The sequence below is a fragment of the Rousettus aegyptiacus genome, unplaced genomic scaffold (assembly GCF_014176215.1).
Source record: "Rousettus aegyptiacus isolate mRouAeg1 unplaced genomic scaffold, mRouAeg1.p scaffold_m13_p_14, whole genome shotgun sequence".
NCBI lineage: Eukaryota > Metazoa > Chordata > Mammalia > Chiroptera > Pteropodidae > Rousettus > Rousettus aegyptiacus.
In genome coordinates, this window is record NW_023416289.1 from 8,088,672 (window position 1) to 8,112,677 (window position 24,006).

At 59.7% G+C, this 24,006-nt stretch overlaps 1 protein-coding gene across 1 annotated transcript in view; it reads left to right on the forward strand.

Moving 5' to 3' along the window:
• ADGRG1 (adhesion G protein-coupled receptor G1) overlaps nucleotides 1-24,006 on the forward strand; it is a 30,525-nt gene that overhangs the window by 1,023 nt on the left and 5,496 nt on the right. Inside the window, exons 2-10 of the mRNA XM_016151409.2 lie at nucleotides 16,223-16,324; nucleotides 16,902-17,321; nucleotides 18,948-19,080; nucleotides 19,689-19,836; nucleotides 20,442-20,573; nucleotides 20,890-21,006; nucleotides 21,230-21,275; nucleotides 21,512-21,615; nucleotides 22,405-22,523. Of these exons, the coding sequence (XP_016006895.2) occupies nucleotides 16,258-16,324; nucleotides 16,902-17,321; nucleotides 18,948-19,080; nucleotides 19,689-19,836; nucleotides 20,442-20,573; nucleotides 20,890-21,006; nucleotides 21,230-21,275; nucleotides 21,512-21,615; nucleotides 22,405-22,523 (1,286 nt within the window). The 5' untranslated portion in view covers nucleotides 16,223-16,257. The remainder of the gene's footprint in view (nucleotides 1-16,222; nucleotides 16,325-16,901; nucleotides 17,322-18,947; nucleotides 19,081-19,688; nucleotides 19,837-20,441; nucleotides 20,574-20,889; nucleotides 21,007-21,229; nucleotides 21,276-21,511; nucleotides 21,616-22,404; nucleotides 22,524-24,006) is intronic.

The window sequence follows — 24,006 nt, forward strand, 5'->3', positions numbered from 1 at the left end:
GGGAGAAGGTGGTCTTGGCTATGGGGTCTGAACATGGGGGACTTGGAGCAACAGAATGCCCTGGGAACCAGGGGCAGGGAGATGGGGAAGCAGAGGCTGAGGGCTGGCGAGCGCCCTGCCGGCTAACCCCAGACCTCAGGGCCCCATCTGCTCCGCACTGATAGGCTCTTCCCACCCCGGGGGCTACCTCAGAGCCCACCCTCTTCCACCCGGGGTGGGGGGGACCTGCTGGTTCCCTTCCTCCCCTTCTCCCCAACGAGCTTCCTTCCTGTGGTGATGAGTTGGGGTTCTCCCAGGGCCCCAAGGGAGGGGGCTTGTGTTCATTTTCCTAAGGAGGGTTGGAGGGACACAGTCCAAGCAGGGCGCCTCTCACCGCACCCCGGCCCCCCACTCCCACCCTGCCCGGAGAAGCTCTGGCCTGGGGGAGGGGGTGGGTTGAATAGCCTTCATGGCTCCAGGGGACCAAGGAAGTTGTATGAACATATGAACATTTACCAAGAGCCTACTTGTGTGCCTAGTACTGTCCTACGAAGGGGGTCATGACAGTGAATGAGACTAGTAAGGCATCTTAGAGCCCACGGGTGGTCCAGACCCAGAGCCAAGCCCCCTCCCCCTCCCTGCGGGTACCCTGAGGGCCGAGGGTCGGCTCCTTGGCGTTGCAGACTGCATAGGAAGAAGGCTCTGCAGCTGCCGAGTCGGTTCCTGGAGCCCAAGCCGAGGTCCCTGCAGAGAGGGGCTGAGTCTAGGGGCGCGACTGGCTCTTGAGGCCAGACCTGGTCCCCCTCTGCTGCAGGGACTCCCGGGTCTGAGACAGAGACCCACCTCGGCCACGGCAGCAGCACGGCCACCAGCCCGGCCTCTCTCACTGGGTGTGTGGGAGTGACAATAACTACCCTGCCTCCGTGGTCCTGGGGCCCAGCTCTGAGGGTGTCGTGTTGTGAAGGACACCCTCCAGGCGTGGTCTGTGAGGGAGACTGGGCAGCCCGTACCGTAGTTGCTGGCTTTGGTGCTCTGGGACACTGGGCAGGGGCCGATCAGCCTGGCTGGGACACCCGCATCTCGTCAGGGTCACAAATAAACAAGACTGTTAGGATCTGAGGCTGAGGAGTGAGACGAGCCTGCTGGTAGAGGTAGAGAGGACTTTCTGACCTGGGACTTTCTGACCTAGGACTGGGAAGGCGCGCAGAGGCCGCCTCTCCTGGGCCTGGAGGCTGAGGCTGGGCGGGGGCAGCCCTGGCAGAGGGAACTGTGTGGGAAAAGGTTTAAGAATGATCAGAGCCTGGGGGAATGGGGCAGGTGATGGCACTGGAGACCTGGCACGCTTATTTCCTGGGGCCCGGGGTGCCAGGCCGGCAGGTTCTAATCTGCCCCGTGGGGGAGGGACGGTGGGAGGGCTTGGGCGTGCTGCAGCCAGCAGCCAGGCCGTGACCCGAGCAGGGTGGAGAGGGCAAGGCTCCTGGCGTGAGGCGGCTCCGGCGGCCCCAAGCCCGAGCTGTGTGCCGCCTGGCTCATGCTTGGGGGGCAGTGTGTGGGTGGTGGGGGCTGTGCCCGTTTCAGGGATAGGGGTGAACTTCTACTCGGCAAAGATGAGGACGAGTCGAAGACAGGGCTGGCTGGGGGTTGAGGGAATGTGGCACATGGCCCCCAACCCAGGTGCCGCCCCTTCCCCCTGAACCTGAGCTTGAGCAGGCTCAGCACCCCCAACTCCAACCTGGGATGGCCCTGCGGACCCTGCCTTCTGACTCACAGCAGATGGGGGCCTCACATGAGCAAACCGGGCAGCTGGGAGACCAGGACCCCAGGGAACAGGCAGATGGTAAATGGGGGGCGGGGCAGGACTGGCACACAGGGGCCTCTCCGACAGGGTGGGGGGCGCGCGCTGGGCTCAGCCTCCCCAGGCTGACCCCCTGTCTGTCTGGTCCTCACACCCCATCGGGAGCTCCTGAGGCCCTCCGGGAGCCCCACAGATTCTGAGGTCAGGCCTGGGCTGCTGCGGAGAGGGGACATGGGTGTGGGGAAGAGCCCGGGACACATTTTCTGATCCCTGCTCAGTGCCATCTGCCCTGGCACAGATGGGCTGAGGCCCCTCTCAAGCCACTTAAGCCCCAAACTCTCCTTGGTTCCCTGGTGACTCGGCCTGGGCTGGAACACCCTGGACCGGCCCCGCCCGCAGACCCCGCCAGGCCCCGGGCTCCGTGTTTTGCCTGCACCTTTATTCCTGCGAGGCGGGTGCTCATGCTGAGCCCACCTAGGGATGAGGACGCTGAGGTCCAGGAGGCTTGCCCGTAAATGTCCTCTCATCCGTGGGGCTCCAGAGTCTGTACTCTTGCCCACCGAGCTCTCCCGCCCTGTTGGCAGGGAGGGGGCTCCTCGGCCAGGCCAGGCTCTGTGCTGGGTGCCCTTGTCTCGAACCCCATCCTCAATGCGGCCCAAATCCTCTAGGACCCATGGAGGTAGCAAGGCTGTTTGCTTGGGGAGAAGCCTGGCTTGTTCCTCTCTGGTTGTGTGAACTTGGGCATCTGCCTCAGTTTCCTTATCTGGAAGAAGTGGATAACAATTGTACCTATATGGTGTGTGTGGGGGGGCCGGGCTATTGTAAGGAGTAAAAGGTTACTGCAATAGAGCGTTTAGAATGGCGCCTGGCCCACATAAATGTTCGCCTTATCAGGATCTTATTGGCCAGATGGGGGCACCGAGGCCCAGGGGTATCTTGGAATAACTTGAGGGGACTTACTCTTGCCTCCCCCATCCCCTGGGACACCTGGGGAGAACTGCCCCTTTTCCACACTGACTTGTGCTTTGGCAGGGAGGCCAGTAGGGTCAGCATCAGTCTCCGGAGCTGGCACCAACCAGCTCAGGCCCAGGCCGTATGTGGTACACTTGGCAGTTCCAGGCAGGCAGAGATAAAAGCTGAGTCCTGGAAAAGTTGGCAGAGCTTCTGGGAACTGGTGGACAGGCCTCTGCATTAGAGGGAGATGGCCTGGGGGTGGGGGCCTCGTGGTCCCGGGCCGGCCCAGCTCCATTCTCCTAAAAGGCTGGAGGTTCTGCAGCTAATGGCTCCAGAGTGTCTCCCCAGGCTCAAGGCCACTTAACTGAACTTGAAACAAGCAACAATGAGAGATTAGAGCAGCCTCTGCCACTTCACTCCTGTCCTCCGGCAGAGAGAGCTGCGGGCTCGTAGCCTGCCGTCCAAGGTCACAACCTCCTGGACTGCCATGGAGTACCACCCCTGGCAGGGTTATTGCTGGAATTTGGGGCAATAAATAGGTGCAAAGTGTGTGCTCAGCCTACTGTGTCCTGGGAGAGGTCTTATCTTCGGGACCATGCGGTGGTTGAGATAGAACTAAGTTCAAATCCTTGAAAAGTGACCTTGAGCAAGGGAGTCATTTCTCTAAGCCTCCTTACTTAGGCCGTAGAATGGGGACGAAGAGACCTGCATCTCTCATATCTGAGACAGCTGCACGCTGTGGGGACCCACGGGCAGCAGAGCCTGCCCCAGCTGTCCCGGATCTTTGCTTCTCCATCACCCAGCTCAGCTGTGCCCCCTGGTTCTGTCCCGGCTCCATCAGCTGTGTGGACTTGAACAGGTGTATTAGCCTCTCTGTGCCTCGCTTTCCTCATCTTTACAATGAGGACGGTAAGGGCACATTGAGAGGGCCGAGTGAGCCACTAAATCTTAAGTGGCTGATGCCTGGGACACCGTAAGTGGCGTTTTCACTCCCGTGGTTCGGGCCACCCCCAAGCCCTTCTCTTAGAGAGCTGCAGGGAGTTTATCCCAGAGCGATGGCCCTGTCCTCTCATGACATCACTGGGAAAGGCACCAGAGAACCTGCCCCTATGGACAGACCTATCCAATAGGGTCCCAATTTTGTTGTCCAAGTTTGGGGCTCCCTCCTGCTCCCCGAGACCCATGTCCTAGGAGGCCTACGGGGGAGGCCTGAGCTCCAGCTGGGCTGGTTCTCTGGGGCAGCACTCTGTGGACTTCTCTGCTGAGCTGTTTCCTTGGCTCTTAGAGGCTATGTTGGGTGGCTGACACCTTCTGGGTCCCCGGCCAAGTCTGGCCCTCAGGGTGTGGCTCTGTGGCTGGCACCCTGGGTCTCTAACCCCGTGGCGGGGGGGACAACTGCCAAGATCCGCCTGCCTCGATGGTGACAAATGCAAGGGGCGAAACCCAGAAACTGGCTGGGGCAGCTGAGTCATGCGTGGCCAGGTGTCCTCTGCCCACTGCTTCCCCCGTTACGTCACCATCTAGGTGTGTGTCAAACCCTTGGGGCAACTCATCGCCCAACCTCCCACCGCTGGCTTCGCTGCCTACACAGACCCTCATTCAGTCCCAGATGCTGTCGGCCTGCAGAGGTTAAAGTCTCGTCCCAGTTCACAGATGAGGAAGCACGTCTCAGGTCCCCAGGCCAGGTCGAGGCACCGGGGACTTGAATCCGGGTCTCCCGCCGTGGAGCCCGGACCCGTTTCCAGGGCACCACAGATCATGTGCTTGATTGAGGTGGTGAGCTCACCGTCCCCGTGGGTGTTTCAGTTTGGCAGAGAAGTCGTAGAGGGAACCTGGGCATCACGTGGAGTTCTTCATGGCCCTTTCAGCCCTGAGGGAGAGAGGCACCCAGCTCCCACGTTGTTCCCAGGCATTAAGTCCCTGACAGTGTATTGGTCATTCCGGCAGCATTGGGAGATGCTTGCAGGCAAGTCGCGCCTCCATTTAGAAAACGTCTCTGGAGCCGCGCCTGCCACCACGCCCAGACTTCCACCATTAGTGCCACCTTATTGCATCTCCAGGGGCTCCTACTAGCCTCCTAATGGCTTGGAGAGCCGAATGGGCCATACAGACTACGAGAGGACCTCAGGGGAATGGAGCCGGAGTGTGGCAGCAGGGTCTGAGGGAGGAGTGCGGAAGGCGGGACACCCGCCTCCCAAACCACGCGGGGGCTGGCGTTGCCCCTCGTTCTCCCTGATGCACCAGGCCTGCGCCTGGGCCGGGCTGCTCCTGCCCCGCGGCGCGTCCCCCTTCCGCACACCTGCACGCGACCTCGCTGCGGGAGCTGTGGCAGCGCGCAGGGCCGGAAGGGATCCTCGCGTGGTTTTCTCACAGCCGGGTCTGCCCTATGGCCGTGACCACGCCTGCTGCACCCTCCGCACACAACCCAAACCAGGTGGCCAAGCCCCGCTCTCCGGCTCCTGGCCGGAAGTCGAGCACGTGGAGGCCTGGACTGGGGGCAGGGGAGCCGGGGCCGGGTCGGCGCCCATCTCCGGCTGTGGCGGGGGGGGGGGGGGGGGGGGGGGGGGGGGGGCGGGGGGGGGGACAGCCCGTGCTTTCCCGGGGCCCTGCAGCATGCCAGCACACCTGGGGCCCCCACCTCTCCTCCCCAACCTGGCACCTGCAGTAACTGCCGTCCGGGCGGGATGGGAGCGTAGGGCTGAGGGGACCTCGGCCTGGGCCACGGGCCTCTTAGACCGGCATGCCCACCAACCCGAGGACAGAAAGCCGGCTAGCGCACTGCAATGAACGGACTCACGGAAGGCTGGGCGGCCGACGTGGAGCGGGGGAAGTGGTGTCACTCGCTGTTATTTGGGCAGTCACACTGCTCCTGGTGCCTCAGTCGTCTGACTTGTACAGTGAGCCTCACAATTCTGTCCCCTACCTCCGCCCTGGTCAGCAGCGTCGTGGCTATTAAGTGAGGACCGTCAATCTCTTTGGCCGAGACTTGGCCCTGGGCAGCGACGAGCTATGAGCTGTTGTAGGTATTGTTATTATTACAAGTGCTTAGCGACTGTAGGGGCGCGGGGGTCCCAGGAGGCCATGTCTCTGTTTCTCTGCATGTCACTGCAGTTAGTGAGGCCCGAGTGCATGTGAAAGGCCAGGGGTGCCCCATCTGTGCCCTCCCCTGGCTCCCCCGGACCCCAGCGCCCTGCCAGCTCCTTCTAAGCCCGGGATCTTTGGGTCCGACAGTGGCGCCTTCTCTGGCCCAGCAGGCCTGCGAATCCTGTCCAGGCCAAAGTCCACCGAGAACAGCAACCCCTTTCTTTGCTTTCTTTTCCTCTTCCTCCGGGGGCCAAAAATAGTGCCTGAATAGTGCCGGCTCTGGGCCGGCAGCGAGACAATAGCCACCGCCTGACCGAAGCCGCCTCCTGGCTCTGGTCCAGTGGAGGGGGGTGGAGGTGTGGGGGTACATGGGCACTGCAGCCCCACGGTCCCAAGCCCCCGCCGACTTTCCCATGGCCTCTGCCAAAAACCGCCCCAGAGCCCCTCCAACCCCTTGGAGTGTGATGGCCAAGGGGTCTCCCCATGTATTCTGGGAAAAGGCTCGTAGCTGCCCGGCTGAGGCCCTGGGCCCGCAGCCCGCAGAGCAGCTTCGTGTCTTCCGATCTGTGGCTGGTTTAGAGGACTTTGGTGGCGCATCCACCTCTGGTTCTGAGGTCCTTTTCCCTTTGACTCAGTGGGGCTTTTTAGAGGTCAAAGGATGTGCCCTCTGGGGAGGAAGTGAGGCCCCTGTCACTGGAAGTGAGCAAATAACGTTTGGACGTGCGCTGGACGGGGGCCAGGATTCGTCGAGCATCAGAAGACATCGTCTCGATGTCTTCATGTCCTCGAGGAGACCTTGGTATGAATTCCACAGCCCTCCCTCACCAGCTAGGTGGCCTTCAGCAAGTCGCATCACCTCCTTGGGCTTCTGTTTCCCCATCTGTAAGGTGGGTTCAACAGGGCTGACCTCGCAGAGTGGTGGAAATGCCCAGGGCGGTGCCTGGCACACAGATGGAGTTTCACAAGCTTGGCCTCTGTTCTTCCTCCTATGACTGGTACTTACTTCGGGGTACAGAGAGCCAGGACTGACCCACTCTCGGCCCCTCCCCCAGGGAGCTCTAAAAAAAAAATCAGGGGCAATCCAAGCCCCTGAGCTCACTCAGAAGATTCCTGATGGGCTGTGGTAATCTGGGAAGGCTTCCTGAAGGAGGCAACCCCCTAAGACGCTTCCATGGCAGCATGGTGCGCATTCGGCGCTCATGGCAGTCAATGGTGGGGGTTAGAAGAGTGTCCAGGCTGGGCTGAGGCCAAGGCCACAGGCTGGCAACCTCTAAGGGCAAATGCAGCTGACAGTGAGTATTTTTGGTCACAGGGGTAGTCCCCACTGGGTTCTAAAAAGATTCGCTTTTAAAGCCAACGTCGACAAACTTAGACAGGCAAGTGCTCCCCATAACCTGCCGTCCTAAACCCTGCCCTTCTCCCCGCCCTCCCACCAACCCCACCACCAGCTCTCAGCCTAGCCTGGCCAGCATTGAGTTGGGGGGACTTGGGTATGGGACAAGTTAGGGGGCCTGCACTGTGCTGGGTTGAAGCCAGGCAGTGACGTAGTTCCTGAGGCTGCCAATGGTTACCAGGGGAACGGTTGTCAGGGGCTGTTGTCACCTGCGCCCCTTCTCTGACTGGCGGCTTGCAGCGTATCTTCCCTGGCTGCCCCCTTTGTTTGAAGCTCCACAGAGCGAGAGCGCGCGCGAGGGGGCAGGGGCTGAGGAGGCTCAGCTCCACCATCCCCCTCTGGCCTCTTGAACTGGGGAGGAACTGGCCCAGCGCCCCAATGGGCTGCAGCCTGTACCCAAGGCGAGCCCTCCCTTCGCCTGTGTGAGCTCGTCCTGTATTTGCAGTCCACTCGCTGCCACAGAAGAGGAGCCCAGGTACCTTCTCCCCTGCACCCCGCCTCCTCCCCCTCCATCCCTTCCCCCTCCGCCTCTATCTCTCTCCTCTTTCCCCCATTCTCCCCTCTCCCCTCCTCCTGCTTCTCCCAACACCGATAGTGTAGGATAGTGTAGCCGATGGGGCTGGGGTGGCACCAAGGGCCCTGCGGGAGTCATAGGCACCACTCTAAGGGGAATTGGCCAGTCGAACAGACAGCCTCCAGAACGAGGAAGTGGTTGGGGGTGAGATCCTCACCCCCCACGCCCCTCCCCTCAGTCACACTCTAGCTAAAAATTATTTTTGGTCTCTGGGCTGCACCCCTCTGGTTAAAGACAAGCCTCTGCAGAGCATTGGGAGGTGAGGTCCGGGGCCTGCGGATGATGGAGAGCGTAGGGGTGGAGCTGAGATGGGGTCACCTGGGCAGTTCCGACAGCCCCCAGGACCAGGGCCCTGGGTGGGGGATACTCGGTTAACCCCAAGGAAACAACTTTTTGAAGCATCTTTTACTGTGAATTTTCAAGAGAAGCTCTTTCCAGTCAGGAAAGATCAAGGGGAAACAGGCAGCCAAATCGAGAGCGTGAGTTCTGGAACAGGGCGCTGGGGCGGCATCTGATTTCCACGTCTTGCTCGCTGTGCGGTCTCCAGCAGGTACCCAGAACTTCTGGGGCCTCAGTTCCCTTATTTGATAAATGGGCATCATGGTACCTGTCTCCTAAGGTTTGGGGAGGATTGAATGTGCTGGCTCATGTAAAGAGCTTAGAATCAAGTCTTGCATTTTCAAAGAGCTTAATTAACGGTAGCTGCGTTGCTGGAGCTGGTGAGCCCCTTGCCCATGGGGACCTGGTGAGGCCGTGCTGTGTGCTCTGTGAGCTGGGATGGGATCCTGGGGGCTCCAGGTACAATGAATGTCCAAGGACTTGTCCTCGAGCCCTAGCCTGGTCCTGGGTGCCAGCCCTCGTGGGGAGGGCGTCTGGCTGTGTGCCCTGTCTGCCCCTCAGCCAGGCATTGGGGACCTGGAGAAGGAGAAAGGAACGGAGAGCTGGTGGTTGACCTTGGGAACACTCGGGGTCTCATTTTCCAAAGACAGGAGCTCTGCCGGGCCCAGGGCCACCGAACCGCGGCCCCAGAAAGCGAGCAGGGAGGTAGCTGGACTGGCCCTGCGGCCTGGGCCTGGTACAGGGCAGGAGCTCAGGGATGAAAGGGGAACCGCAGCCAGACAGCTGAGGTCCTGTGGTTTGATGAAGAAGGAGGTCCGGCCAGGAGGGAGGAGGCGATGGCCCAGCAGCCTTTACCCCTTGCTGCCAGCAGGGAGGTAAGTAAGTCCTGCCCTTCCTTGCCCTTCCAGAGGCCTTGGGTTATGGAGAATGTAGATTGGGGACAGGGATCACAGTCACCCATTCGACAGAGGAAGAAACTGAGGCCCAGACAAGGGACTGACTAGCCCACAGGTCCCAGGGACAGTTAGCTAGCTACACAGCTAGTTCTGGACCTTGTGTGTCTAACTCCTGCCACCTCCGCTCTGGGAGTGGACATTCCCTGGGCAGGTGCTCACTGGTGTGTGCTCTGGGGTCCTGGAGTCTATCCAGCCTCAGAGGCCCCTTGGGGAGAGGGCTGGGTGGTCTCGGCCGTGGGCTGCAGTCCAGCCTAGAAGCATGGAGCTGATCAGGGTTGGCACCCAGTCCCTGGAATGCTCGTGAAAAACCCCTGCTCCTGAGCTCCACCCCAGACTGGGCCAGACCTGAGACCCCCTCCGCATGCCCCGTTCCCCATGGGGCCTAGGTCCCTCAGTCTAAAGTTCTAAAGGACTTCGATTCTCAGCCCCTAAAAGCTGTTGCCTCCTCATGCTCACTCTCTTTCCTTCTCTCTCTCTCTCTCTCTCTCCCTTTCTCGCTCTCCCTCCCTCCCAGTTCCAACATTCTAAGTATCTCGGCTGCAGAATCCGAGGGCCCAGCTGGCTGTGGTTGACTTTAATGGAGTGGCCAACCTGGGGACAGGGCTGGCAGTGCCCTTTCCCTAAGAGCTGTGCTGCTGGCCAACGGGAGGTGGGACAGGGCCGAGTAGACCCCAGGCTCCCCCGGGGACCTCTTGCCTGGAAGTGTCAAAGCTGGTGATGAGCTGCCCTGGGGACCATCACAGCTCAAATGGCTCCCGGAGCCCATCTCGGGCTGGTTAATAGCCTCTGGGACAGCTCAGAGGGGGAGGGGATGGGGCTGGAGGCTGGGAGGGGGGTGCTTACAGGCTTCGCCTCTGTGTGGTGTCAAGAATTCCTAGAGTTTATGTTCATGTGGATACCACACGTCCCTGCCAAAAAGGACACATTGGGCTGGGAAACTAAGACAACTAAGCTCAGTGGATTTTCTCCCTACAGGACTTATCAGAGCCTTTGATGTGCTAATACCCGAGGCCAAGCAGGGCCTGCAGTTTTTCTCTAACTTGGGAAGTCGTCCTTCTTAGAAATTGTTCTGGCTGGTTACCTCATGGCAGTCAGGGGGACAGTCCTGGAGAAGGGAAGGTGGACTCCAGAGACCACAATGACTGAAAGCATAAGCTTTACAGTTGGGTGGACCCGGGCTTGAGGTCTGGCTTGGCCGCTTGCTGTGAGATCTGGGGCATCACTCGACCTCTTTGGACTTGAGTTTTCTTATCGTTAAAGCGGGGCTGGACCAGCATTTGCTTCACAGAATGATGACGAGGATCGAGTGATACCTTGCGGACGTGCTTTGCCCGACGCCAGGCACGAGCTGCCCTCCCCTCCTCTCAAGCCCAGCCTCGTCTCTGGTTGAGTGGACATACGTTGGCCTCTCCGAGGCCCCTTAGGCAAATGCTCTGGGTTCCGACGAAGCAGGCTGCAGGGCAGACGCGTCTGCTTACCTGGCTCCAGCATCCCACCTTTTCCCATCCCAGTCCTCCCCCAGGGCTAGAGCCCGTCTGGACATGCAGAGGGGGTCATGGCCCAAGGACTAGGCTGGACGGAAGCCGTGGGGAGGTGGGGCCGTGTCCACGGGGGCAGGCCTCCCGCCAGTCCGGGGCAAGAATGTGAGACTTGCCCGGGGCGGTGAGCACACAGGCCTTGGCATCCACTGGCCTTGATTTTTATTCTCCTTTATTGTAGAAAAATTCCTGAAACCTGAAGTCACTCTTCTTCCCCCAGTGATGCCAGAACACTCTTCCTGGGGGGGAGCTCTATGTGGTCACCTAGCTGGGGTCTCTGTCGCCCTGCTTGAGAGCGAGAACAGAGGGAAGAGAGTAGCTCGGTGTTTGTAAGCTGTGCTCCCAGGAGCCACCGGGCTGGGAGTGGGGTGTGGCCCTGGCTTCCACCAGTCTGAAGGGGGCATCCCTTTGATTTGCTGGGTGTTTCTAAGTAAGGAAACCGCTGGCGAAGGGTGCCCCCGGCCCCCACCCCGGCCCCCACGGAGGAAACACCTGTGTGAGCTTTGCGCCCTGTCCCGTGCTGGCGGACGGACGTGCCTCCCTCCCGGCGCAGGCCGGCCCCTGAGGCCGCCCGAGCAGCCTCTGCTCCTCCTCAGATCCTCAGAGCGGACCTGCCCGCTCCCCGGCCTCCTTCTCTTTCTCCTCCCTCGCATTCCCGCACACGCACACCTGCGTTCATGCTCACGCGTGCTCGCACTCTCCAGGTTGCACCGCCGCCCTCCCCCGCCCCTCCCCTTGCCCCTCCCCTTGCCCCTCTCCTGGGCCAAATCCTTCCTTCCTAAGGCCCTCTGCCCAGGGCTCGAAGGGGTCACCAGCAGCTCAATGTTGTCCCCACTACTGGAGAACGGCCGGCCGAGGACCAGGGCTGCAGCGGGAAAGCCGAGCCGAGCGGAGCCAGGTCCTCTCCCTCGGCCCCTCCCCACCGGAGGGCAAGACCAGGCTTATTATACCTGAAGACCCACGGGGAGGGGGGGGGCCCTCCCTGGCTCCCTTTTCACCACCCACGCCCTCCTTCTGCCAGCTGCCCTTAGGGGGGCCTCTTCCACGTTCCTGGAACCCTACTAAAAGCTAGGTAAACCCTAGATGCTGGGGCACAGGCTTCCTTGGCCGCCCTTCCAGGCTGTGCCATTTCCCAGCTGAGGGATGCGGGGCCAGGTCCCGCCCCTCTCTAACTCCCTCTGTAAAACAAGGCTGTGGGTGTTATCCCAGGCATATAACCCAGCGGTTTGCAAGCCTGCAGAGCGTCAAATCAAAGCCATGCTTGCTAAAGCCAGCTCCCCATCCCCACCCAGACCTGCCGCTTCCCACCCTCAGTGCATGGGGCCTGTGAAAATGCATTTTAATCTACTTCCAGGGGCGTTCTGACCCACCTGTGACCTCTTGCGACAGTGGGGGCGGGCACATAGAGTTAAGTGTGGGCCATGATACCCCTCTCCCCCAAGGATTTGGAAGTTAATTCCGATGGAGGATAGGTGAGTAGGTACAGCTTCAAGGGGAGGGTGCATCTTTAAGTGACTCTTGAAAGATGAGCTGAGTTGTCTGAGGGATAAAGCATTCCAAGCAAAGGACACTCTGGAGGTGGGGTGGAGTGTGTGTGAAGGAAAAGGCCTGGGGGGCCAGGCCCAGGGCATCTTCCTGGAGAGATGCCTGCCCAGGAAGGGTTAACTCCCGAGCCGCCCAGGTCCTGTCCACTCAACTTCCACCTCCATCCTCAGAGGAAATGGTTTTTCCAGGAGCCTGAACCGAGCCAGGGGTGACTCGTGGCTCTGCAGAGTTGGCAGAGGAAGTGACTCAGGCCCCCGGGGGAGAAAGTGAATTGTGGGTCTCCTGCCCATTGCCCCCTCCCTTACCGTAAGGATGGGAGCTGGAGCCCGATCCTCTTTTCCTGGGCCCAGCCCACCCTGGGGGAGGGTAGGGGAGTCTAAGCTTAGATCCGCCCTGGCCCCCCCTCTGCTCAGCCTGGATCCTTGGGGACTCTGGGATGGTGGCCTCCATTGTGTCAAGCTGGGTCGGACTGTTCTGTTCTCTCCGTGTGTTTACGGAAAGCCTGGTCCATAAGGAAAGCCTGATCTCCTTTCCTTTGGGGATTCCCAAGCCGGGGAGTAACGCAGCCAGCGTCGGGTCTGCGGGGAGTGCTCTAGAGGAGGGTCTGTGTCTTGACTCTGCCCGTGGTGATCATGGAACATGTGGCCCTTCCCTGGCCTCTGTCTCCTCACCTGTAAAATAGCAAAGCAGTGGGACCAGCCTTGCAGGATGGCTTGAAATAGGGTCGATGGAGCTACGGCTGTGACCATTGAGAGCTGTCGCCAGAATAGCCTTCTCGGCCGCTTCCTGGCTCTGCCCAGAGCTGTGTGAGTTTACACGAGGGTCTGGCCTGGGGTCCAGTGGTTGTTTCTAAGAGTATCGAAGACGGAGGCTTGTTCAGCTCTTCCGGTCCTCAGCTCCAGCGACCTGGGACAGGTTCTGTCCATGGGCAGTGTGAAGGTTCACATATGGGCAAGCCTTTGGATCACGGGCTCCCTCCTTCCTGGCCCGGCCAGGCGGAGGCACCCAGCGAAGTGACCAGGGCATTCTGCAGCCCAGATGGAGGTGCTGGGAGGGTGTGGCCTCCATCACGGATGCTAACTGCATCCTCTGAGTGTGTTGGCTGCATCCTCTGAGTGTGTTGCGTGGGGCGGGCGGCAGGGTGTGTCTAGCCGGGGTGGGGCGGCGGCTTCCCTGGCCATGGCAGGGGGTGGAGGGAGGGGGCAAGAAGGGGTTTAGTGTGAGGTGGGGGTGGGGGGAGTGACAAGTGGACAGTGCCCTGCCCCTGCCCCATCGGGGTTGGATCTTCTCCTTGTCCCTGGTCTGACTTTCCTGTCCCTCAGAGGGTTCTGCAGATAGCCTCAGGTCCTGGCTGCGAGGAGGGAACTTCTCTGGGTGTGGTTTCGTTTTTCCCATTGCCTCCCGGAAAGGAAGTTTCATACTCTAAGAATTTCCTGTCAAGGTGCTCTGAGGGTGAGCTGGCCAGGGAGGCCATGCGCACAGGGCATGGAGGGCATGGGGAAGGCGCAGCACCCGGGGTCTGTGACAGGCCGGGGGTCGAGTTAGGGGCAGGCGTGAGCTGGTCAGAGAGTATGCAGAGATATTTGGCTGACACCTATGGTACCTACCACATGCATGGCCCTGTTCTGAGTCCTTTACAGGCGTCCATTTGTGTAATTCTCACAACGACCCTTGAGGTAGCCTTGATTTTTATTCATGTTTACAAATGAAGAAAATGAGGTCCAAAGAGGTGAGTAACTAACCCCAGGACACACAGCTAGTGAGGAGACTGGGATTTGAGCCCGGGCAGTCTGGCTCCAGAGTCTCCTCCACTAAGGGTGGATTAAAGGAAGCCGGGAGCCCCTCCCCCCTCCAATCCCAAGAATGTTGATGGGGACAGAGTTGTCCACCTTGGAGTGGCTGTCCAAACAGCCGGTGTAGAGTGGGGACGAGCTGGTCTCTTTCTTGTCTGTGTTTGAATCTCTTCCATGGCACTTCACAGTGGTACGGCCTCGCTTGTACTACTCCAGTGATGGGGAGCTCACTCCCCATCTCTACCTTTTTGCTCTCAAAGGTCAGTCCACGAGGGCTGATACAAAGCAGGTTCTACTCTGTCCCGGGGCCTTGTCTACCAACCGTGGGAGCTCAGTTTAAAGGTCAGTGGGCCAGAGACATACACAGACTCCAGCCAGTCCCATCCTTGCTTGCTGTGTGATGTCAGGAAGTCATTGGCCCTCTCTGGGCCTCAAATATAGATGCTATAAAATGGACAATTTGGGCCAGATTCTCATAGTCATCTGTGAACTACGAGTTCACAAGTGTAGAGCAGTGGTCACAGCAAGGGAGGCTGCCTGGAGGAGTTGATGTTTGGGTTAGGGATCAGAGCTAGACAGCGACAGAAGCTTGCAGAAAGGAGAAGGAAAGAGGGGGTCCGGGAGGGAGACGTTTCTGTCCCCGGATGCTAGGTTTCCTTCTGCGGGCCTGGGGAGGCAGGAGTTTGTTTCAAAATGAGCCAAATACTCAGGCCTCAGAGTGAAACCTTAAAAATCACAGCCTAGGAAACAGTGGCCGTTCCCCAAAACGCTTTCACATCCTTCCTCTAAGGGGCCCTGTGATGCCACCAGGGCAGGACGATGAGCGCAGTGACCAATGATTAGACCACTGAGGCCGAAGGAAGTAGGGTTCTATTACATATGCTGGGACATAGGAGACTGGCTCTAGCTTGAGGGGGCCAGGTTAATTTGAAGAAGGCCCAGTCAGGTCAGGAGGCAATGAGTTCCTGCCCGGGCCACCCTTTTAACACTGCCCTCAAATAGTCCATCCAAAAGCCACCTCTTCCTGGAAGCCCTCCTTGGTTTCTTTCGAATTCAGACTCCTCGCGTGCCCTCGGTTGCCAGGCTTCCCTCTATCTGGCTTGTGGCAGATGATTGCATCTGTCACCTCAACCATATGCAGGTCCCCACAGGATGAGGATGCCTGTCCATGTCTGTCACCAGAAGACCAGCTGGCAATGGGGTGGGCCAAACCACCCGGCGTTTCTCTATGTGGTTCCTTGCCAGGCACTACAGTTCTGACCAAGCAGGAAAGGCTCCTGGCCTCTGAAATAAGTTTGGGCAAGACGTTTAAGCCTTTGGACCTCAGGTTCCTGTCTGTGCAATGGGCCAACGATAGAGCCCATTGGAGCGAAGATTGGTACAGATAAGGGGGTGGGGTGAGTCAGCACAGGCTGGCAGATAGTAGGCACTCAGCTAATCGAGGCCACGAGAGATCAGAAGTGTCCCCTGTACACCAGGATGGGGGTGGAGGTGAGAGTAGCTGGTCCTCCCAGGACTTGGGCCATAGGTGAGCTCCAGTAGCCTGCGATGTCCACGGGCGGTTACAGCCGCCCAGAGCCCTGGGAACTAGCTCCCCCTGGTGGTCATGAGAGAAAGCGCGCTTCTCCCCAGCCCCTTCACCGGTGCACGCATCCACCCAGGCTTGGCCCAGCAATCTCTGTGCTAAGCCCTATCCACCGTGATGGATCGGGAGGGAGCTCCCTCTGGCTGGCTGAGGAGGGAATGCATCATCCCGCACCACCGATGGAGGCTAACAGAGGGGGCCCTGGCTAGCGCTGGGAACCCAAGGAGGTCAGAAGGACTGCAGAGGAAGTTAAGGAAGACTTCCTGAAGGAGGCGTAGTCTGTGCTGGATCTCAGGGATGATGATGATGATGTTTCTTGGGGAGAACCCAGAGAGCTCCCCTTTTCCTGTGTGTCCCCCAGGCCTGGAGTGGGTATCATGGTTCCAGGTGGTGCTGCAGGGCCTTCCCCACCAGAGTCTAACTAAGATTACCCCACCACCGCTGGGTCCAGAGGGAGGTACTATTATTAGGCTCATTTCCTGTGACCTACATAAGGTCATACAGCGAGTGAGAGAGGTGGAGCCAGGATTTGACCTTGGCCGGGCTCTGGACTACCACCGCGTCTTGATGCCCCACTTCTGGCAGCTCTGGGGAGGACCACAGGCTTTTCCATGCTCGCCTCCCCACCTCGACACTGGCTTCTCCCTGAGGGTCAGGCCTCCAGCTAACACTCCTGGTCTCTTTCAGGCGGTGACTTCTCGGGGTGACTTCCGAGGAGGAAGATGATGACTGTCCACGTGCCGCTGCAGACGGCGCTGCTCCTGCTGGGGCTGCTCTTCCTGGTTCCAGGTAGGCTTTCCCAGGGGTGCCCCGGGACTGTTGGGACGTACGCTAAGATGCCCTCATGTCTAGGACAGATGCCAGTACATCCACTAACCCCTTTAGGCAGGCACGGGCTTGCAGACACAGCTTAGCAAGTGGGTGGCACCTTGGAGAAAAGAAAAAGATAGAGCCCATTGGAGTGAAGATTTTTCTCTGACAGATGCAGCGCCCCCAGTGCACAGCTTGGGGTGGGAACATGGACCGGGTTTGGGCTCTACTCGCCTCTGTAGCCAGAGCATCCTTGCACAGTGCACAGCTGTGCAGCTGTCTGTGGCAGACACGGACTCATTAAATGCCTTATAGCTTATTGTCTTTGAAATCATTCTTAATTTTGAGGGTTTTTTTTTCCTTTTCATATTTTCAAACCAACAATTATTGAGCAGGGTAGACTCACATTTTTGTAGACCCTTTGAGGTGTAGGCTCTTGGAATGTGTATGCGTCCCAGACACTGGGTTCCCGTGTTCTGGGCCCAGGGCCTGCCCTGTCCCATGCCCCTGGCTGGCACCTGTCCCAGAGTCCCATCTGCAGTCTCTGCCTCCTCAGGTGCCCATGGCGGGGGCTTCCGGGAAGACTTCCGCTTCTGTGGCCAGCGGAACCAGACGCAAAAGAGCATCCTCAGTTACAAGCAGACACCAGAGCGCATCGCCATCGAGAACTCCGAGGCGGCCCTCACAATCCATGCTCCCTTCCCAGCGGTCTCCCCGCTTTCCTGGTCCTTCCCTGACCGCAGGGGCCTCTACCACTTCTGCCTGTACTGGAACCGTCACGCCGGGAAATTGCACCTTCGCTACGGCAAGAAGGACTTCTTGCTGAGTGACCAGGCCTCTGACCTCCTGTGCTTCCAGCACCAGGAAGAGAGTCCAGCCCAGGGCCCCCCACTGCTCGCCACCTCCGTCAGATCCTGGTGGAGCCCCCAGAACACCAGCCTGCCTCATGCCTCCAGCTTCAACTTCTCCTTCCACAGTAAGGCGAATCTAGGCAGAAGGAACGGATTGGGCAAAGGCCTGGGGGCAGGAAGGGCAGACTGCAAGGCAGGCCTGGAAGTGGACGGGGTCTGAACGTCCGAGTACGGAGCTCGGGCTCTGTTCACAGGCAGCGGGGAGCCATCGGAGGGGTCTGAGGAGTGGGAGAGTGTGACCGAGGTGTGCTTCCGGAAGGTGCGATGGGCGAGGTCCCATCCAGAGGCTGCAGGGAAGGTCTGGGTGAAGGAAGAAGTCTGAGCAGGGTGGGAGGAGAGAAAATGGAAAGATGAGACTGGTTGTCAGGAGCCAGAGGGAAAATTCTGCTTCACCGGCCTTGCCATGAGTTGTCCCCATTTCCCCGTCTCGCAGAGGAGGAAACTGAGGCACAATATTGTGCAGCTAGTAGGTGAGGGAGCCAGGATGTTAACCCAGCGGCCGATTGGTATGGGGGGTGGTGGGGGGCGGGGGAGGCTGGGGAAGAGCAAGAGAAGTCGAGGCCCAGGAAAGCCGTGAGGTGACTCTGAGGGGTGGAGACTGCGTGTGCCACCTAAAGTGTGGCAGGTGCGTTGTTGTGGCCGCTGTGGCCGCTGCCTCCGGTTCAGAGCTGAGTGCGGCCGCTGGGGGGTGGGGCAGGGTGGCCAGGAGGAGCTGGAGGCTTTACTGGGGGCCTAGGAGTTCCCTGATTCTGATCCTTCCCAGGCAGTTCTGGCTTGGGGTGGGGCACTCTGGGGTGGGGGGTGGGGAGCACAGCACTTTGAATACGTTAGCAGCTTTTGGCCCATAAAAATGCTGGGGGCGGCAGGACCGGGCTGGTTCCTGGCCCAGGTGCTGTCCAGGGCAGCAGACAGGGCCAAACAGTCAATGGGGCACCTCACCCCTGGACTGGGATTCTGCCCCAAACCAGGAGGGTTCAAGGCAAAGTCAGGCCCGGCTGCAAATTGGTGTCCTAAAGGACAGATCTGGCCTCATCTTGTTTGGCTTGTAGAGAGTTGGGTGTGTTTGTTTGTTTATTTGTTTGTTTGTTAAAAAAAAAAATAAGACAGAGGTTTCAAATCCCCTAAAAATCAGGCTTTCCCCTTACAAATTCAGACGTGGCTACCCAGGACCTGTCTTCCTTGATGACACAGGGCATGCCCCATCCCCGTGGTCCCCTGTCGCCATCAGCACACCTCGTCTGAGTCCTCTCTGGCCCCTGGAGATGCCTCAGGCTGCAGACTTCGGGGCAGGGTGCCCAGGCGGAACACCTGGCCCCTGGGATCAGTGAGGCTGGGGGTGCGGAGTCCCCAGAGCCACCACATGAGTCCCCTCTCCAGTCTGTCCTGAGGCAGCCGGACCAGGCCCTCTCAGCTCCATGTGCGCAGCCTGAAGGGGGCTGGGTGGGTGTGCCCCATGCCACCTGCCCTGCTGGGGCTGTGGTTGCTGGAGGTTCCATGTGATAGCGCCTCCTCCTGGCCGGCTTCGTCTCTGAGTGACCTGGAAGGAGTCTGCCCCATCTCTCCAGGCCTCAGTTTCCTCCTCCACAAATGAGGGCGGAGGTTCTCCTTCGCGGGAGGGTTGCATGGAGGACCGTGAGCATGGCACCACACCTCATCCAGTGGCCTCAGGTGCGTCTGTCTGGCCCCTGCAGAGCCCCCTGAGAAGGCCTCCCACAATGCCTCGGTGGACATGTGCGAGCTGAAACGGGACCTCCAGGTGCTCAGCCAGCTTCTGAAGCATCCTCGGAAGAACTCGAGGAAGCCCTCGGCCAGCCCCGCCAGCCGGTGAGTATGGCCCCCAGTGTGGCGAGGGGCTCCCCCGAGACCTGCACCTGGGCAGGCCAGGGACCTGGAGCAGGAGGCCAGGTGGAAGCCTTCCTGGGGTGGAAGGTTCTCACCTTTCTATCTCTTTTTGGAGGAGTCATGATACAACCTGTAGGCCAAGCCCCACATCTGCCTGAGTCAGTACGGACAAATGTCCCTCCCGCCGTCCCGGGACGGTACACCCGAGTCCTCTCCCCGCCAGTGGAGGAGAAATGGCGGGCCCATTCTACAGCTCGGCAGACTGAGGCCTCGCCATGGGGAGGGCTGCTCCATGGCCGCAGAGTGGGTCGGTGCAGGCAGGACTGGGCCCAGGATACCCCCGACCCCAGCCCTCTCCTTTCCTGTTTGCCGGACGCCCCAGCTTCCTCTCTCCCTCCTCAGGTCATCCTCTGTCCGGCACTCACCGGGCTGTTTTTCTCTCTTGCCCTCTCTCCTCTCTCCCCCGTCCCTCTTTCCTGTCTCTCTCCTGCCTCTTTCCCGAGTATGTATCTGCCTAAGTCTCTCCTCTCTCTGTCTGCCTGCCCGGATCCCCTCCACGGCAGTCACCGATCCTCTCTCCCCCCTGCCAGTCAGCTGCACAGCCTGGAGTCGAAGCTGACCTCCGTGAGGTTCACAGGGGACACGGTGTCCTTCGAGGAGGATCAGGTCAACGCCACGGTGTGGAAGCTCCAGCCCACAGCCGGCCTCCAGGACCTGCATATCCATTCCCGACAGGAGGTCAGAGGTCAAGGTCTAACAGGAAGCAGATGTGGGGGCCTCGCGAAGCCAGATCCGGTGACAAGCCTCGGGCCCCAGGAATACCCTCAGCCAGTGGCTACCCTGTGGCACTGAGGACACTTCCTGGCACAGTGACAGGGACAGAGGTGGGGAGGACTTGCTCCCTGTACCAGGGGCTCCTGTGGCACACCTGCGTGAACAGAAGACCAACCCCAAAATGCCTGCGCACGCGCCTCAGTCTTCAGGCTGCCCGTTGAGTGGGCCTGGTTAGCTGGGAGCCACCCACGCTGCCCTCACATCCCACCACACCAGGGTGCTATGGGCGGAGTTGGCATCTTGAAACCCAGACAGCAGAATACCGTGTGATTCACCCGGGCCCGTTTGCCCCTGGGGCCCTCGGCTCTAACCACAAGGCTCCCCAGCCAGGGCTGGTGCCAAAGAAAGGAGGGGAGGGGGGGAAAGGGCTGTTGTAAGTCAGGCACGGCTTCCTACAGGAGGTGGGGCTTAGAGACGGCGGCATCCAGGAAGGCGCGTGTGTTGGGGGGATGTGGAGGGGTTCTCCGGGCTCACCTCTAGCTGAGCCCTAAAGGGACTCTGGTCTGCAGGAGGAGCAGAGCGAGATCTCGGAGTACTCAGTGCTGCTGCCCCGCGTGCTCTTCCAGAAGGCCAAAGGCCGGAGGGAGGAGGCTGAAAAGAGACTCCTCCTGGTGGACTTCAGTAGTCAAGCCCTGTTCCAGGTATGGGGCCCTCGTCCTCGTGCCCTCCCCTGGGGAAAACGGTGTCTGTCTGACAGAGAGGTAGAAAGAAGACATGGAGCCTAGCCCCCTCCTCCAGGAGTGAGAACCTTTCCTTGGTCTGCAACCTCCAAATCTCCCTGTGAAAGGTCTAAATGGCGTTTTTCTCACTACAGTGTAAATGACTACAAGCGCCATAATTGTTTCCAGAGGGAGACTCTGCACCTCAGAGGACTGTGTTGGGGAGAGACAAGAGTCTGGAGAGCCGAGGGGACTTCTGAGTCCCTTCCCTACTCTCGTTCCCTATCCATATGTCTAGGACAAGAATTCCAGCCAAGTCTTGGGTGAGAAGGTCTTGGGTATCATTGTGCCGAACACCAAAGTAGCCAACCTCTCAGAGCCCGTGGTGCTCACCTTCCAGCACCAGCCACAGCCGGTGAGTGTGAGCGAACCAGCCGAGGAGACAAGAGTCCCCATTTGGCCACGTTCTCCTTTCCCTTCCCCCTCTTCTGAATCACTGGTCTTTAGCACAATGATTGACTGGCTGAGAGCACCAGCCAGTCGGGCCCAAAGGGGAGGTAGCCCGACACTCACTTCCTCAGCCTGGCCCGTGAAGGATGGGCTGCAATGGGATCCGCTCTCTCTTCTCGTCCCTATAGAAGAACGTGACTCTACAGTGCGTATTCTGGGTCGAAGACCTGGCATGTGAGTGTGACGGGGTCTCCGGAGGAGAAAGGGGGTCCTGGACGGTGGGGGAGATGGGGCGAATCAGGGCGGGCTTCCTGGAGAAAGGTGGGCTTTGTAGAGGGAGTGATGGCAGAGGAGGGATCTGCCGGGTGGAGCAGTGGCTTGGAAAAGCGACCCAGTCATGCCTTTGTGGGGGTTCAGTGGGGTCCCGGGGGACCAGGCTTGATCAGAACTCCATGCCGCCCCTTCCTCAGTGAGAAGCCAGGGGAGCTGGAGCCACGCGGGTTGCGAGACTGTCAGGAGAGAGACGCAGACATCCTGCCTCTGCAACCACCTGACCTACTTTGCAGTGCTGATGGTGAGGGGGCCCCCTGCCGCCCGGTAGCCCTGCTGCAGGCCGCGTGCTTCCCACGAGCCAGCCACGTCTCGCGTGGCCTGTCATTCATTCCTCGCGACGACCCCCGAGGTGTCTCCTGTTGTTGTCCCATTTTATAGATAAAGGAACTGAGGCCCAGAGAGGCTAAGCAATTTGCCCAAGGTCGCACAGCTAAGAAGTAAAAGAGCCGGTCTCTAAAGACCTCGCTGTTTATTCCCACATTGCGGTGCATGATAAAAATGCAGATTCCTGGCCCTAACCTGGGAATCTGATTCCATAGCACCAGGGCGGGCCCAGGAGTGTGTTTCTAATGCACCCTCGAGGGGGTGCCGGGCCCAGTGTGGAGGCCCTTGAGGTGGGCGTCGGTGCCTCCCGATATCTCAGAAGCTTGTGTCGTGGCTCATGCTCCCAAAACCTTAGCCCCCAGCATCCGAGAGGCCAGAGTGGCCTTCGACTCTCCCCGGGGGTAGGCGCTCCTTCCCTCGCAGGAAACTTATTCCCGTGTGGAATGTTATAGAAAAATAACTAGTGCAGGACAGAAGAGGGATTCCCCAGGGAGGGTCCTGGGCCTGTGTGGGTCAGGGACCCACCGGAGAGTGGGGGGACAGCAACAGACCTCCGCCCAGGAAGACGCACTGCTGGGACCACAGTCTGCTCAGCCCGGGGAGGTGGGTGCTGGGCTCCTGATGCCCGCCCGGAACCACGCCGGGGAGAACCCTCAGTGTTGAGGGGGGACACTGAGGCCAGCCCCAACCCGTCTCGTGGACCCAGGTGGCCTCCGTGGAGGTGGACGCCGTGCACAGGCAGTACCTGACCCTCATCTCCTACGTGGGCTGTGTCATCTCTGCTCTGGCCTGCGTCCTCACCATCGCGGCCTACCTGTGCTCCAGGTAGGGTCTGGGAGGGGACACGGAGACGGGGGGGGGGGAGGGGGAGAACCTCCATGCCGGGCACCCAGACCAGGACCCACCCCCACGGGGACCCGCCCCGGAGACTGGCCTGGCTGACCCCAGAATGTGTGTGTGGTTTTGGGAGCTGTGGGAGGCGCAGGCACCTGGCCCCTGGGGGCTGCGTTTCCTTCTCAGATCTGCGATATTTGGATAACGGCATTTACCAATTTTATCAACTGCCAACATTGAAAGTTGGGACAGTTGACGTAAGAATCTGGATTTCCGCCTTTGACTAATCAGACGTCATCCCACTCGGGGCACGTTTAATATGATGATGGTAATGGTAATGGGCCCCACGCTGTTCTAAGTGCTTTCCACGCATGAACTTGGTTCATCTTCACAGAGGCCCTGTGAACGAGTGCTCAGAGAGGGTGAGCGACTTGTCTGAGGTCACACAGCAAGGAAATGGCAGAGGCAGGCTCGAGCTCGAGCTGGCTGGCTTCAGACCCACAAGGCCTCAGTTCCTGGAGCCGGTGGCAGTGGCCGCTGTGGACAAGCACAGCCTCAAGTGTTCTCTCCGGCCCCCCATTCTCTGCTGTCTGTTTTGAGGCCCAGTCCTGCAGGCATTTGAGTTGGACACCCCTCCATACCATGGAGGCTTTTGTCACCCCATTCATTTGGGTGCCTCGAAGAAGGAGCCCCATGGGAAGCCTTTGGTGGCCTGAAGAGCACCTGTGCTCACCCCCAAACTGGCTGTGTGTGGGGTCTGGATTGTCAGTGCTGGGCTTGGCCTCAATCAAGACCCACCTGCAGCCCAGGCCTGGGTCTGTTTAGATGGCGAGGAGACATCCTCAGCTGTGGAGCACCCGGCATGTTCTCCAGGGAAGGCTGCCTGGCCCTGCCCTGGGAGCAGGGGAGGGTGGGGCGGGCAGAGCCTGGCAGGGCATTGGGAGCGGCAAGGACAGGCTGACAGTGCCCTGGACCACGTGGAATCTTGGGGTGGGCTGGCGTGTGCCCGCACAGACTCGCAAACCTGAAGACAGACACATGTACCCCACACTCACAGTCACACAGATGCACGGTTGTGCAGACAGACAGACGGACACAGAGCACGAATGACGTGGATTCTCCAAACCAGCGATACATCCAGAATCTTTCCCCTCTGACTTTGGGACCATCTGGCTGCTTACAGGGGATGTTTGTGAGCCTCGCTCTGTCTGGCTAAGGCTGCTTGTAATGTACACACAGTGCCTGAGCCCGTGGGTGCTGGGTGCACAGTAGGTGCACAGGGACGAATGGGGAACAGCTTGGCTGCAGCCACAGGAGTAGGATATGAAGTGTGTGTGTGTGTGTGTGTGTGTGTGTGTGTGTGTGTGTGTGTAACCTGGGAAGGCTGCCTGGTGGAGGAGGAGCAGACAATGCCCGTCCCCCACCTGCCTTCCCACACTGGTCACCTGGGTGACTCTGCCCTACCCCTCCGCCC